A 15,706-nucleotide genomic window follows, 5' to 3' on the forward strand; every position below is an offset into this window, starting at 1 on the left:
TTACACGAATTGAATGCAGCCTCCCCAGTACCCCTTTCTGCCTGCAGTGGAAGTAAAATAAGCTGACTCTGTGAGGCTCTTTTCAAGTATTTCCCTCTCCAACAACTACATGCTTCTCTCTGAAGATACTGCTCATTCTTTGGTTAATGGCTTAGAAACTACCAGTTTCCATTTTTACTTGGTCAAAAACAATCCACACATCTGTGGGTAAGAAAAGAGCCAAAGGAAAAAGAAATTACCCATCATCCCTTTCACAACAACTCAAAGCCAAGTTGAATGGCTCTATGAAAAGTGAAGTTAGCTCACAAAAATCATGACAACACACATCCTACTGGATTCTATTACCATTATTTATTATTTTGAAACTTAAACACAACGTTTGCTGCTTTAAGAATCCATTTGGGTCCGGCGGGCATGGCCTAGCGGCTAAAGTCCTCACCTTGAACGCCCCAGGATCCCATATGGCCACCGGTTCTAATCCCGGCAGCTCCACTTCCCATCCAGCTCCCTGCTTGTGGCCTGGGAAGGCAGTTGAGGACGGCCCACAGCTCTGGGACCCTGCACCCGCATGGAAGACCCGGAAGAGGTTCCTGGTTCCCGGCTTCGGATCGGCACAGCACCGGCCGTTGCAGCTCACTTGGGGAGTGAATCATCGGAAGGAAGATCTTCCTGTCTCTCCTCTTCTCTGTATATCTGACTTTGTAACAAAATTAAAAAAAAAAAAAAATCTTAAAAAAAAATAAAAACAAAAGAATCCATTTAATTATTCATTTGAGTGTTCTCTGAACCCTATGAAACATGAAATAGTATCTGGGGATAAAACACAGATTAAAACTCAGACCTTTTCCTCCAGAAGTTTTTCAAAAATTCGATGCAAGTTTGGCTCAGCACAGTAGCCTAGTGGCTAAAGTCTTTGACTTACAAGTGCCGGGATCCCATCTGGGAGCTGGTTCTAATACCGGCTGCCATGCTTCCCATCCAGCTCCCTGCTTGTGGCCTGGGAAAGCAGCTGAGGATGGCCTAAAGCCTTGGGACCCTGTACCCACATGGGAGACCCGAAAGAGGCTCCAGTCTCCTTGCTTCGGATTGGTGCAGTTTTGGCAATTGCGGCCACTTGGGGAGTGAATCATTGGACAGAAGATCTTCCTCTCTGTCTCTCCTCCTCTCTGTATATCTGACTTTGTAATAAAAGTAAATCTTAAAAAAAATTAGATGCAAGCGTTTAAATCAATGTGCAAACATAGCAAAAACAATGTGATAAACTGGAATAGAGACCCAAAGTGCTATAGTAACATACAGAAAACAGACATAGTAAACGAAATAGTTTATGGCCTTAAGTAATTCAAAGAAGAAACTGCTAAAGTCTCCAGTAGGAATGCAGTGTGAATGAGGAAAAAATATTTTACTAGATTCTAAAATTTTCTATAAGAATAGAATTAATTAGGAAGCAGTGGAACATAAAATTAAGACAAGAATTTTTCACATGGGTTTAAGAGAGGACGAAAAGAACGAGGATCCAGAACTCTTTGAAATTACATACAAAAGATTTATGTGTAAACAAATCTTTTTTTTCCCTGAACATAAGGACCACAGTTATCAGTCTAGATTCAAAACCAAAGAACTACTTTACTAGGATCTTACACCAAAACCCAGCTTTCTATCCTTATCAAAGGAGAATCATTAGACCTAATCTTTTAACTCAGACTAAGACTTTTGGATAGACTAAATGTCAAAGAAGAACTTTCAAGTGTTAAAAAATAATTATAATAATAATCCTCACAGGTAGTACTTCTTTCTTTCCACATTCTAATTGAAGTAGGTCTAAATATATTTCCCCACGTGCTCAGATACCATGGTGACAAGCATCACACAGATCAAATATGCAGCAAGAAGAGGTCAACGCTTTTATTCGTGAAGCCAACTGTAGGAAAAGCCTAACAGGTTGGCCTGAACCTTTACCTAATATGGCTGGCTCCTCTATAAGCCCACATCTCGCAATTCCTTTTTTTTTTTTTTTAAAGATTTTTATTTATTTTTATTACAAAGTCAGATATACAGAGAGGAGAGACAGGAAGATCTTCCTTCCGATGATTCACTCCCCAAGTGAGCCGCAACAGTCGGTGCTGTGCCGATCCGAAGCCGGGAACCAGGAACCTCTTCCAGGTCTCCCACGCGGGTGCAGGGTCCCAAAGCTTTGGGCCATCCTCAACTGCCTTCCCAGGCCACAAGCAGGGAGCTGGATGGGAAGTGGAGCTGCCGGGATTAGAACCGGTGGCCATATGGGATCCTGGGGCGTTCAAGGTGAGGACTTTAGCCACTAGGCCATGCCCGCCAGGCCCTAGCAATTCCTAATGGGAGTCTGGTGACCTCTGGTCATCTATCTCTCCAGTAATGAGGAGCTATTGTAAGCCAAACGGTATAGAAATAGAAAACCACACTCAAATCCGAGGAATACTAAATATCCACATGCCAAACAAGAAGACATTGGGATCCTACCCAGCTGCATCCGAGAAACCCAGAGGCTTCTATCCTTCCAATAATACATGACTTACAAGTTTTATTGTAAGTAAAATTCAATTACATTCTACAGCACGTGTATGAGTAAGTATAATCCACAGAAACGTATTTGCCATGATGAGTTTCACACACCTCCCTCAAAAAAAGAGTGAAAACAAGGGCATTCCAACATGTCAGTAGTGCCAGCCTAGTAGTGGGTGGATGCATGATAGCCACACTTGTACCCACTGAATGCAACAGTATATGTTACTATGGGTTCTGACTACAATAGATGTAGCATTGTATTTTGCAGCTTTCCTTAACACCTGCTGCTGTGCATCTTGCTGCTCATAGAAACACAAGGAGCCGAGGTTCCAGCAGGGCTTACCCAGTCTACACAGGAGAAAGATCTAGACTCATTTGCCAGAGAACAGCATATGTTTATGCCACAGAAACAAGAAGTCATCCATGCTTCACCAATGAAACTCTTTTAGACCCACCTTCAACCTATCAAGGGCTTTGGAATGCTTAAGGTAGCACACAGTCACACCAAGCTGAACAAGATGGGAAGTTTTCAAAGATAAAGAGTCAACACAGGATAAAGAATGGTCTCCTTTATAACTTCCTAGCCTGAATGGCAGAATGTTGTAAATCAGAAAAGAAAAAAGATGACATTTTTAACTTCTTAAAAAAATGCTTTGTTTAAGCAAAGATGTTGTCAATGAATTCGGGGATTTGGGAGGCATATAAAACTGAAAGCAAAATATTCAACAGCACAAGGAGAGGGTTCACATGGTGAGAGAATTCATTCTGAGGATGGAGGCACAACACGGATAGAGACAAGTCATGGGAAGCCTCAGGGCCTTGGGTAGACAGATCAGGGAATGTAGCAGGCAATATGGAAAAGGCAATGGGTCAGGGCAATGATGAAGAGGACACAAACAATGAACGCGGGAGAAGTCAGAGATCACAGCGACCACAGACAGGATGTCCAAGACAGAAAGAAAAGAACGTAAGAAAAACAAACAAAAAACAGACAGAAAAGACTACTATGCAAGCTGTTTAGAAGTATAGCATCTAGGGGCTGAGGTTATGGCAATAGCAGGTAAAGCCATTTCCTGAGACAATGGCATCCCATACAGGCACTGATTTGAATTCCAGCTGCTCCACCTTCAATTCAGATCCCACTAACACACTTGGAAAACCATCAGCAGATGGCTCAAGCACCTGGGCCCTTACACGCATATGGGAGACCCGGATGACATCACTGGCTCCTAGCTGCAATTTAGGATTGAACCAGCAGAAATAAGATTATCTCTTTCTCTCAATCTCTCCATAACTCTAACTCCATCACAATTGTAGACCTAATTATAAGCATAAATCATCTGTAATTACTCTAAATCCTTCTTGTGTACCAACAACATTCACAAATTTATATCATTTTGGTGTCTTTAAAAATATTTTCAAAAGATTTATTCTTATTTGAAAGATAAATCTAGGGTCCAGCGCGGTGACCTAGTGGCTAAAGTCCGTGCCTTGCTGGTATCCCATATGGGTGCCAGTTCTAATCCTGGCAGCCTCACTTCCCATCCAGGTCCCAGCTTGTGGCTTGGGAAAGAAGTTGACGACAGCACTAAGCCTTGGGACCCTGTGCCCTCATGGGAGATCAGGAAAAGACTCCATGCTCCTGGCTTTGGATGGGCTCAACTCTGGCCATTGCAGCTACTTGGAGAGTGACCCATCGGATAGAAGATCTTCTTCTCTCTGTAAATCTTTCCAGTAAAAAATAAATAAATAGATAAATAAATAAATAAACTCTTTAAAAAACAAAAGAAAGAAAGATAAATCTAGAGAAAGAAGGACAGTGAGATCTTCCATCCACTGGTTCACAACCAGAACTGAGCTGAACTGATGTGAAGCCAGGTGCTAGAAGCTTCTTCTGTATCCTCACACATGCATAGAGCTGCTCACGGACCTGAGCAATTCTCCACTGTTTTCCCAGGCCATAAGCAGGGAGTTGCATTGGAAGTGGAGCAGATGGAACTGGAACCAGCATTCACATGGGACACTGGTACTGCAAGGTGGAAGATTAGGTGCTGTTAAACGCTGTAAGGCACCGCCATCTCCTGTCCCCCAATTAAATTTTTTTTATATTGAAAGACAGAGATGGAAAGACAAAGAACTTTTCTATCCAGTGGTTCATTCCACAGATGGCCACAACGGTGAGGCTTAGGCCAGGCTAAAGGAGTTAGCAGGTTCCCTGGGTCTCTCATATGGGTGGCAAAGGCCCAGCAGGCCAACTTCCATTGCTTTCCAGGTGCATTAGTAGGGAGCTGGATCAGAAGTAGAGAAGCTGGGATAGCAATCAGCAACACCCGTATGGGATGCCAGTTTTATGGGCAGTAGGTTTAACTTCTTTGCCACAACATCAGTGTCTTCTTTTTTTTTTTTAATTGCAAAGTCAAATTTACATAGAAAGGAGGAGAGACAGAGGAAGATCTTCCATCTGTTGATTCACTCCACAAGTAACCACAATGGTCAGTGCTACACCGCTCTGAAATCAGGAGCCAGGAGCTTCCTCCAGGTCTCCCATACAGGTGCAGGGTCCCAAGGCTCCAGGCCATCCTCGACTGCTTTCCCAGGCCACAAGCAGGGACCTGGATGGGAGGTGGAGCTGCTGGGACCAGAACCGGCGCCTATATGGGATCCCAGCACGTTCAAGGCGAGGACTCCAGCCTCTAGGCCAAGGTGCTGGGCCCCAGTGTCTTCTTTTTATTCCCACACTTTTAGAGCCCTACACTCATAAAACTATTGACAGGCAACAATGGGGTAAGGATTAGAATACTAACAAGAAATGTTTATACCTGAGAAATTCATTAACTTCGGTGGTTTCAATTTTTTGTTTCTCTTAATCTCTTCTGACTTCCCCTGGATCTCACACTCACATACTCTCCTAACATCCCAGAGCTCCGCTATTGCCATTTATTATTTCCCCACTTCTTCACCACCAGAGGCAGTATCTGCAAAGAACTTGCTAATCCAGTAATTAAAGATCTCTACATTCCATTTTGGAGGACTAAATTTAGAAAACTAAATTGAGCTGGGAGGAAACCATGTGTCACAACAAGCGAGATGGATTTCTTGGGAAGGGGGTCGGTTGCAGGCCTGTTTTTAGCTGGCCTCTGTCACTGGCATACCCTCCTCTGCTGAGAACACAGAGAAAGAAGCTCCCGCCCAGGGCAGGCCAGCTATTTAACACCAGTATCATTGAGAGAAGATTTTATTGTAGTGTCAGGTCACAAAAGCCACTGGGACCTATGAGCAAGCAACCGTGTCTTGGGGAACCTGTCTTCTGCTTTTCTGAAACCTCCAATTCAGTCACACAAAAGAAATGGGTGGCAAGCCAGCATTAATTATACCCTGGGTGAAAGAGCCACTTCCCGCCTGCAGGGCAGCAGTGACTTTCTGGAACTATTGAATGGATCGGAGGACAGAGGTAAACACTGTAATTTGCTGTTTTGTTTCTGGCACAAGGGGGAGTGGTCCGGATGACACTGTCTGTAAACAGTAATGCTGCCAGATGTAACACAAAGAACAGGCCAGACCCATCTCTCCACCCCCTTGCCCACCCTCTCTTTTCCCTGCCACAGTCCTCCTGAGATGACTTATCCTGAGGAATCCCAGAAGCTCCCTGATAGCCCTTACACTGCTACCAAGCAGAACCCAGAATGAGCAACTAAGTCTATGCCCACTCCTCCTAGCTCATGGTTACACCAGGAAGCAGCACATGATTTTCACTAGCTAACAAAAACGTGGGGAGTCCAGAAAAAAAAAAAACAGGGAGAAGGAGTAGGAGAGAAAGTACGGATCAGACAAGGGGCCATGCCTAGCTCTGGATTACAAAAAGGCTAAAAAAAAAAAAAAAAATCCCACAAAAATATAAACTATAATAGAAGCATCCTATACACAGTACCAGGCTAAAAAAGAATCTAGCCTGATCTCAGGCCTAGGGGTTCGTTAAAGGTATAAAAAGAAGGATTCATGAGAATAAGTTACCTGACCAGAGCTCCCGCCAGGTGTAATGCAGGCGTACTCGACACTTCTTCTGGTAGCAAAGCAGTTTATGTACTACCTGTATGCAGCGTCTGTAACACAGGAAGAAAAGGACCAAGGTAAGCCTGAATGTTACAGTGCAGGGTATGGCTGTGCTACATTCAGCCATACACAAAGAGACAAACTTGTGTTACCTATTACCCATATAAACAGAGAATGGTTCTACGATCCTTCTAACTAGAGTCGAATGGAAGTGCTGGTATTGAGGTATAGTGAAGTTAAGCCACTGCCTGTGATACTAGCATACCATATACCTGAGAGTTCAAGTCCCAACTACATTTCCACTCCAGAGGCCTGTCAATGTATGTGGGTAAGCAGCAGAGGATGAGCCAAGTGCCTGGGCCCCTGCCATCACATTGGAGAACCAAATCGAGTTCCAGGTTCCTTGCTTCTGCTTGGCCCAGTCCCAGCTGTTGTAGTCATTTAAGGAATAAACCAGCAGATGAAAGATACCTCTCTCTCTTTCTTTCATTCTCTTTGTAACTCTGCCTTTTAAATAAATAAAATCTTAAAGAGAGAGAGAGAGAGAGACAGACAGACACAGAGAATAAGAGTAGAGTTCATTAGGTACCCTTGATACATTCCAAGGAAAAAAGATGTACCAGTGGGCAAGAATTAGGTAACAGGTGATAGAAAACACAAAGATTAAATCTTTAGATTTAACATTCTAAAAGGTAAACCACATTTTAAAAAGTTAATCTGATCATTAAATTTTATTTACACTATACATTAAATTAAAATTTCAGTTCCTTGGGACCGGCGGGCATGGCCTAGCAGCTAAAGTCCTCGCCTTGAATGCGCCAGAATCCCAAATAGGCACCAGTTCTAACCCCGAAACCTCACTTCCCATCCAGCTCCCTGCTTGAGGTCTGGGAAAGCAGTCAAGGATGGCCCGGAGCCTTGGGACCCTGCACCTGTGTGGGAGACCCGGAAGAGGTTCCTGGCTCCTGGCTTCGGGTAGGCACAGCACCAGCCGTTGTGGTCACTTGGGGAGTGAATCATTGGATGGAAAATCTTCCTTTCTGTCTCTCCTCCTCTCTGTATATCTAACTTTGTAATAAAATAAATAAATCCTTAAAAAATTCAGTTCCTCAGTAGTTAACCCACCGCTTGGGATGCAGCATTCCATTATACAATGTCTAGGTTTGAGCTCTGGCTGAACCCTTCATTCCAGTTTCTTGCTAATGTGCACTGGTTAATGTGTGGGAGATGACTTTAGTGGCTAGGTCTCTGTCACTGATATAGAAAACTTGGACTGACTTTCCAAATTCTGCTTCAGTATGGCGCAGCCTCAGCTGTTGTGGGAACTAGGGGAGTGAACCAACTGATGAGAGATGTTTCTCTCTCTCTCTTCCAAATAACCAATTAACTTAAAAATTCAGCTCTTCAACTGTACTAACCCCATAAACTGTTCAACACTAACATACAACTATCATACAGAAAATAGATATATTGAACTTTCATGGCCATTGTGCCAGGCCCAATGAGCTTTTTTTTTTTTTTTTTTTAAAGATTTATTTTATTTTCATTACAAAGTCAGATATACTGAGAGGAGGAGAGACAGAGAGGAAGTGGAGCTGCCGGGATTAGAACCAGCAGCCACATGGGATCAAGGCGAGGACCTTAGCCACTAGGCCACGCCGCCGAGCCCCCCAATGAGCTTTTAAGAATGATAAAACAGGAGGCAGCTGCTCAGGCAGCCCCTGGCTCCATGGAGGGTTAGAGGAGGGGGAATCTTTCCCCTCTAAGTCAGGCAACTACTTGGGTGTCCCCCGGCTGCCAGTGAGTGTAGGGAGAGGGAGAATCCTCCCCCAACCCAGGTCAGGCAACCACTCGGGCAGCCTGGGGTGCCAATGGCACTGGGCGAGACCCTTGGGCTGCCTGGCGGTACTCTAGAAACTTGGGGGTGTAGATTTGCAGGGAGACTGGGAGATCGCACAGGTGAAGGTGTGTGATGACCTGCGGATTCATGCCAAGTTGAGAAATTACTGTTGAGGGACATCCTTGGATAAGGCCACCAAACGAGTAGGAGAGGAATGACTCCAGAGGAACTCCCAACAACAAGGCCACTGTACTTGCAGGTAAGCGAGAGGATGGAGACCTGATGGTTTGCAGGAGAGAGATTGGAAGATCTTATGGGTCAGAGCAATGCACCAACCCACATGGGAGTTCTGAGCTGAGCTTGTTAGCACAGACCATTGCTGACCACCACACACCAAACCACATGAAAGGTAAGGATGGGGGCATGTCTGGCAGGGCTAGATCCCAATAACTGACAGTGAGCCTTGGAACAGTGGATGGGTCACATTAGACTGGCCCACCACTCTAACATGCATGCAAAAGAACCAGGCCTGGGAGAAGGTTCTGTGGGATATATGTGGGCCTAACCCTAGGGAAATACAAGGCCTGCTGGCTAGCTTATAAGTTAGGGTGGTGATGGGCTAAGCTAGGTGTGACCATGGAATCCAATAAAACTCATGGGAACGGGGGCTGGGAACAGCTGGACAGGTCCAAGCTATAGCACCCGCATGCGCACCCTAAAACAAGGTATGGAGTAGGCCGGACTGTAATATCCACCAGCTCATACAAAGGCCAGGATGGAGGGGGCAGGATATGCAAGGTAGGGGCCTGGCACCCACTGGCTTGTGTAAGATCTGGGTCTAGGAGTGAGTGGGGGAACTTGGGAAACTCCCTCAGTTGGTCATAGCTCCCGATGGTACATGGTCCAGGTCTGTGTTTTGGGCAAGCTGTATGGCAAGTATGTGGATTGGTTTTGGAAGGGGGCAGAAAGGGCAAGGCTGAGACAACCTCAGTCCACTGGCAACTGCAGAAACCAAGCTGGAGTGCAGGTCATATCAAGCTTGGCTGTCACACCTGCTGGTTTACATGAGCCAGGGATGGGAGCACATTGAGCAGGGCCAGGTGGGAGCACATTGAGCAGGGCCAGATTGCAGCACCTACCAGAGACAGTTGGCAGTGGAGACCAGCCAGGCCAGACCACACCATCCAAAGGCAAAGGACAAGACAGGAAAGGGATTATGCCAAACTGGATCAGAGAAACCACTGGCACACCTGAGATCTGTGACTGGGAAAAGGTCTGATTGGGGAGCTGAGGTAATGGCCTGGTTGGGGAGCCGAGGGAATGCCCTGGCTGGGTTGTGGTTCCCACTGGTGAGAACAAGGATCAGAACAGGGGCTGTGATCCATACTGGTCATGGCTGCAGTCTTCCCCAGCATGGGTAAGGACTGGGTCTAGGGTATGTAAGACTGGGCTAGACTTCAGCACCCACTGGACCTCATGAGAACCAAGCTGGGTTTAGAACAGACTGGGCTAGGTCTCTGTCCCTGCTGAGCCAGGTGTGAGCTGTGTCTAGGTGTATACCACGCTTGGCTGACTGTAGCACCCAACAGTAAACTGGACAGCCCAGCATGGTGGCCTCATGACTAAAGTCTTCACCTTGATTGCACTGGGATCCCATATGGACGCCGATTCTAATCCCGCAGCCCCACTTTCCAGCCAGCTCCCTGCTTGTGGCCTGGGAAAGTAGTCAAGGATAGCCCAAAGCCTTGGGACCCTGCACCCCCATGGAAGACCCAGAAAAGCTCCTGGCTTCTGGCTTCGGATGGGCGCAGTTTCGGCCATTGCGGTTACTTGGGGAGTGACTCAACGGATGGAAGATCTTCCTCTCTATAAATATCTGACTTTGAAATTATGGAAAAAACAAAAAAGAAGAAGAATTAGAATCAGTGAGGGCCGGTCAGGAAAGGCCACTGTTCCTGCTAGCATGGGAGGTGGACTAATTAAGTAAGGCTGGCCCATGGACCAATGTGCAAGATTTTGCATTGGGGGAAGTTCTCATGGAGCAGCTTGGGGAACTCTTTTGTCCCTGCAGGTGAGCGAAAGAACCAAGACAGGGAGCACCCCAAACCAGGCAGGTAACAGTACCCACCAGCATATATTTGACTCGGGTGTGGGGCGAGCCAGGTTAGGCTAGTTCATATCACCTGCTGGCAAATCTGAGAACCAGAACGGTGCATGGGTCATACTGGGTCGGGCTGCAGCACAAGCCAGTTAACATGAAGGTCAGGACTGGGGGCTGGTTGGTCTGGGTTGGGCTAAGCTGGAGCCATGACCAGCATGAGCTGGAAGTGGGAGGGGGTGGGCCAAGCTGTGCCAGGCTACAGCACCCACTGATAAACGCCAAGGTGAGGCAGGCCATGCCAGACTTGGCATAGCCAGCCTTAGCTAGCACACGTGAGACTCAGGGAGGATGGGGGCAAATCCGTAGGGGGGCTACAGAGGGCTTCCCTGATAGACCACCATTGCCACTGGTGAGTGTGAGAGCTGGGATCGAGGGCAGATCAGCTTGGGCAGGGCTACAACACCTGTTGGCCTACATGCGAGTTAGATAAGGGAAAAGCCAGGCTGGGTTGAATGTACCTACTGGTGCATGCATAAGCCGGCAGATGCTGGTACTGGGGATGAATTCTGTTAAGCTAAACTGCAGAATGACTTGAAGAGTGCAAGATCCAGGAGTGGGAGTAGGCTCAGGAGGGAAACAGTGGGCACCTCCCTCTTGGGTTGCTACTCCCATTGGTAAATATGAGAACCAGGACAGGGGCAGGCATGACTAGATAGAGTGGCACCCATTGGCACCAGTGTGGACTGAATAGTGGAGCTAGTTGGGTTGAACTAGGCTTCAGTGCCCACTGACATACAGGAGAGCTAAAGCGAAGTGGGACAGACTGGACAGTCTGCCATACATACTGGCAAGCATGGGAACCAGGGCAGGACGGCAGGCCTAGTGGGAGCTCTTGGGTGTCGCTCCAACTAGGCTGCAGCTGCCACCATTTTGCGTGAGGGCCGTGTGTGTGGTGGGCAGGATCAGGCTGGACTGTAACACCCATTGGTTTTTTTTTTTGTTTTTTTTTTTTTTAAATATTCATTTATTCGTTAATTACCCATTGGTTTTTGTAGGAGACAGCAGCAAAAGCAGAACTGACCCAGCAATTGCAACTACCAGTGTGAGCACAGTCTGAGTTGGGTGACAGACTGTGCCAGACCCTGTATTGGCAAGCACACACAAGAATCACCTCAGATGAGGTATCTTTGGGAATACTCCATAGCTGAACTGATGGACTCACAGTTCCAACCATGAAGAGAACTGCAGCTTCCATGGTCTGACTGTAGTATGCATGTGTCAGAGATGGGCCTCCTCAGAGGCTCAGACGGAGCAGTGGACAGCATATCCAGATGCACATGGAGGATATGGCAGTACATTAGAACCTGCAGAGGACACCTGGTACCATAACAGAGGATAGATGACAGAACAAACTGATCAACCACCCCAGTCAAGCGTTGTCAGTGAAAATCTGGGTAAAGACTCTAAAGCAGACTATGTCAGCTAGTGGATTCTGCAGAGATTTCATCATGCTTGGAGTGGCAAGATCAGCAGCAATTCAGAACTGTTGAACTATCAAAACCACTTGAGCAGGGGCCTCGGAACATGCCCCACATTGGGGACCCTGGGATGGCTGGGAGGCTGAGTGGGGCGTCTCCCTTTATCTCCCCACTTTCCCGACATAGAGGAAGAAAAAAAGAATGTGGAAACAATAGTCTCAGCCACTTTCCTCTAGCCCTTGACCCTTTGTGCTCTAATCAACTAAAATCATCAAAAATATAATTAAAGCAAACAAACAGAAAGAATTATAAACTGGGTCCCATAGGCATGGTTTAGTGGCTAAAGTCCTCGCCTTGAACGCGCCCGGGATCCCATGTGGGCACCAGTTCTAGTCCTGGCAGGTCCACTTCCCATCCAGCTCCCTGCTTGTGACTTGGGAAAGCAGTCGAGGATGGCCCAAAGCTTTGGGACCCTGCGCCCCTGTGGGAGACCTGGAAAGAAGTTCCTGGTACCCAGCTTCGGATCGACGCAGCACCGGCCATTGCGGTCACTTGGGGAGTGAATCATCGGATGGGGAAGATCTTCCTCTCTGTTTCTCCCCCTCTCTGTATATCTGACTTTGTAATAAGAATTAAAAAAAAAAAGAATTATAAACTGGGCCTGGCGCAACAGCCTAGTGGATAAAGTCCTCGCCTTACATGTGCTACAATCACATATGGGTGCTGAGTCATACCCCAGCTGCTACACTTCCCAGCCAGTTCCCTGCTTGTGGCCTGGGAAAGCAGTTGAGCATGGCCCAAAGCCGTGGGACCCTGCACTCAAAAGTTCCTGGCTCCTGGTTTCGGATCAGTTCAGCTCTGGTTGTTGTGGCAATTTAGGGAGCGAATCAGCAGGATGGACGATCTTTCTGTCTCTCTCTCTGTAAATATGCCTTTCCAATAAAAATACATAAATCTTTTTTTAAAGTGTTTTAATAATTAAAATTAAAAGATAAGCAACACAGAAAAATATTCATGGCAACATTATTCATTATAGCCAGAAAGCGTACTTTCAATGACTATTGACTAGTTAATGAAGTAAAATTAAGTGATATTTTCATACAATCAAACGTTAATCAGCCATAAAAAGAATGAAGGTCTAATACAGGTTACAACACGCGGAAGCTTTAAAAATGTTATGCCAACAAATAAAGTCAATCACAAAGCACATACAGCATGTAATTTAATTTACATTAAAATAAATATATTGATTCATATTAATTATGTATAATTTATATGAGATTTATATAGAGAAGAAAGACATATAGGAAGGCAAATATATAGATTAGTAATTATCTCAACTAGGGAAAATGCACAAAAAGGGAGATAGCAAAAATGACTGCCACTGAGAACAAACTTCATTATGAAGTTAGAAACTGTTCTAAAGTTAGATTGTGTTGAAGGCTACAAATTCCTGTTAATATACTAAAAGCTGACAAGTCATGTAACTTATATGGGTGAACTGCATAACATATGAATTATACGTCAATAAATTTGTTTACAAATTTAAAAAGACATTTTTAAGTAACCACTACGCTTACTTCCATCAACTCATATTAGCCTCCTCATGTTTGAATTTTATGTAAGTGGAATCATGTGATACATATGTATTCTATTTGTGCTTAGCTTCTTTTACTCAACATTATCGTTGTGGGATTTATATAGATTGTTGGGAAAAAAGTAGTTCTTATTAAGCTTCTACAGTATTCTCTTGTGTGAACATAGCACAATTTATTTACCATCCTACTATGAATTAACATTTGCATCATTTCCAGTTTTTGATACATTAAAAATAGTGCTGCCTTCTATTTATCCTTCAGAGGATACAGTGAGTGATACACACACTTCCTTTGACTCAACGGCAAAGAATGGAATTACACAACCTAATAGGCTACCATACAGTTTTCCAAGGTGTCTAAATCTTGTTTCATTCTCTCCATCTCCACGATCAGCTGGTGGTTGCAATTGCTGGGTTGGTTCTGGTTTCAGTCCCGACTTCCACTGGAACCAATGGGTGTTGCAGTCCAGCCTGGTTCTGCCCAGCACATACTCGGCCCTCACATAACCCAGTGGGAGCTACAGCCTAGTCGGAGAGACCCACAATAACCCCCACCAGGCAACAAATGATGGCCCAAATACCTGGGTCCCTGTTATCCATGTGGGATACTGAGAAGGAGTTCTGGGCTTCTGCTTTGTTCTGACTCAGCACCAGCCACTGCAGTTATTTTGGTAGCAAACCAGCAAATCAAACCATATTGGTTACTCATTACTATGTCAATTAATTCCATAATGATGTAAATTTTTGCTGATGGTATGTTGGAGCTTTTAATTGATCGGGATGATACTCTGCTGGCTCTGTCTTCAGACCAGAGAGGGTATACCTAAGAAGCTCTTGAACTTGACTGGACAATAAGATGCTGGACTCTATGTTTGGTATATGCTTGCAATGGGGGAATCTCAACTGAACTTGAACTGTGGTTATGCAACAAGGTGGAGGAATCCACCATGGTGGGAGCGTTTGGGGATGGGTGGGGAGAATCCCAGTACCTATGAAACTGTGTCACATAATACAATGTAATTAATGAATTAAAAATAATAAATTAAAAAAAAAATTTCTTTCTCTAGGCAGCACAGTGGCAAACAGGCTAATCCTCAGCCTGCAGTACTGGCATCCCACAAGGGCACCAGTTCAAGTCCCAGCTGCTCCATTTCTTCTTCTTTTTAAAATTATTTTTATTGGAAAGGTAGATTTACAGAAAGAAGGAGAGCTGGAGAGAAAGATCTTCCTTCTGCTGGTTCACTCCCCACGTAGCCACAATGGCCACAGCTGAGCCAAACCGAAGCCATGAGCCAGAAGCTCCTTCTGGGTCTGCCATATGGGTACAGGGTCCCAAGGCTTTGTGGAATCCTCAACTGCTTTCCAAAGCCACAAGCAGGACACTGGAAGGGAAGTGGAACAGCCAGGCTATGAACTGCCACCCATATGAGTTCCGGGCACACGCAAGGGGAGGACTCAAGCCACTAAGCTACCACACCAACCCCCAGCTGCTCCACTTTTGACCCAGGTTTCTCTTTGCAGCCTAGAAAGGCAGTGGAGGATAGCTCAGATTCATAGGTCCCTACCTCCATGCGAGAAACTCAAAGGAAGCCCCTGGCCCCTGGCTTGAGATCGGCTCAGCTCTGGCCATTGCAGCCTTTTGGGGAGTCAAATAGCAGATGGAAGATCTCTGTTCCTTCTGTCTGTAACCTGCCTTTCAACAAAAATCAATAAATTTTGAAAAAAAAAATCTCTTTGTCCCCTGCCTCCATTCTCTCTGCCTAGTAATAAAAATAAATTTGCAAAACAAAAGCTTATTAAGGAAAATTGATTATGTACTAACTAAATGCCACCGCTTAAATTTCATTATAATTAAGTTGTAAAGTTCCTAGAAGAATGAACCCCAGAAACCTGCGGTTCGGGCAACTCAAAGCGGATCTGCCTCTTAAAACTATTCTGACATGAAGAATGATGCAGAGAGGGCAAAAATAGAAGAGAGAAAATAAGCACGGCGAAAGGAAGTTGCAAAAAGTGGCTTTGCCACTTGGCTGCTTTATGTAACTTTTCTAGTATGTCCTAATTGCAATGCAGCTGAAGGGCAGCTTCCAGTAAAGACTACC

General features: G+C 45.4%; 1 protein-coding gene across 2 annotated transcripts in view; it reads right to left on the minus strand.

Moving 5' to 3' along the window:
• ARMH3 (armadillo like helical domain containing 3) overlaps positions 1 to 15,706 on the minus strand; it is a 184,813-nt gene that overhangs the window by 101,894 nt on the left and 67,213 nt on the right. For both annotated transcript variants that reach the window (XM_058671845.1, XM_058671846.1), the window contains exon 21: positions 6,553 to 6,641. In XM_058671845.1, the coding sequence (XP_058527828.1) occupies positions 6,553 to 6,641 (89 nt within the window). The remainder of the gene's footprint in view (positions 1 to 6,552; positions 6,642 to 15,706) is intronic.

The sequence above is a fragment of the Ochotona princeps genome, chromosome 13, assembly GCF_030435755.1.
Source record: "Ochotona princeps isolate mOchPri1 chromosome 13, mOchPri1.hap1, whole genome shotgun sequence".
In the NCBI taxonomy this organism is placed as follows: Eukaryota; Metazoa; Chordata; class Mammalia; order Lagomorpha; family Ochotonidae; genus Ochotona; species Ochotona princeps.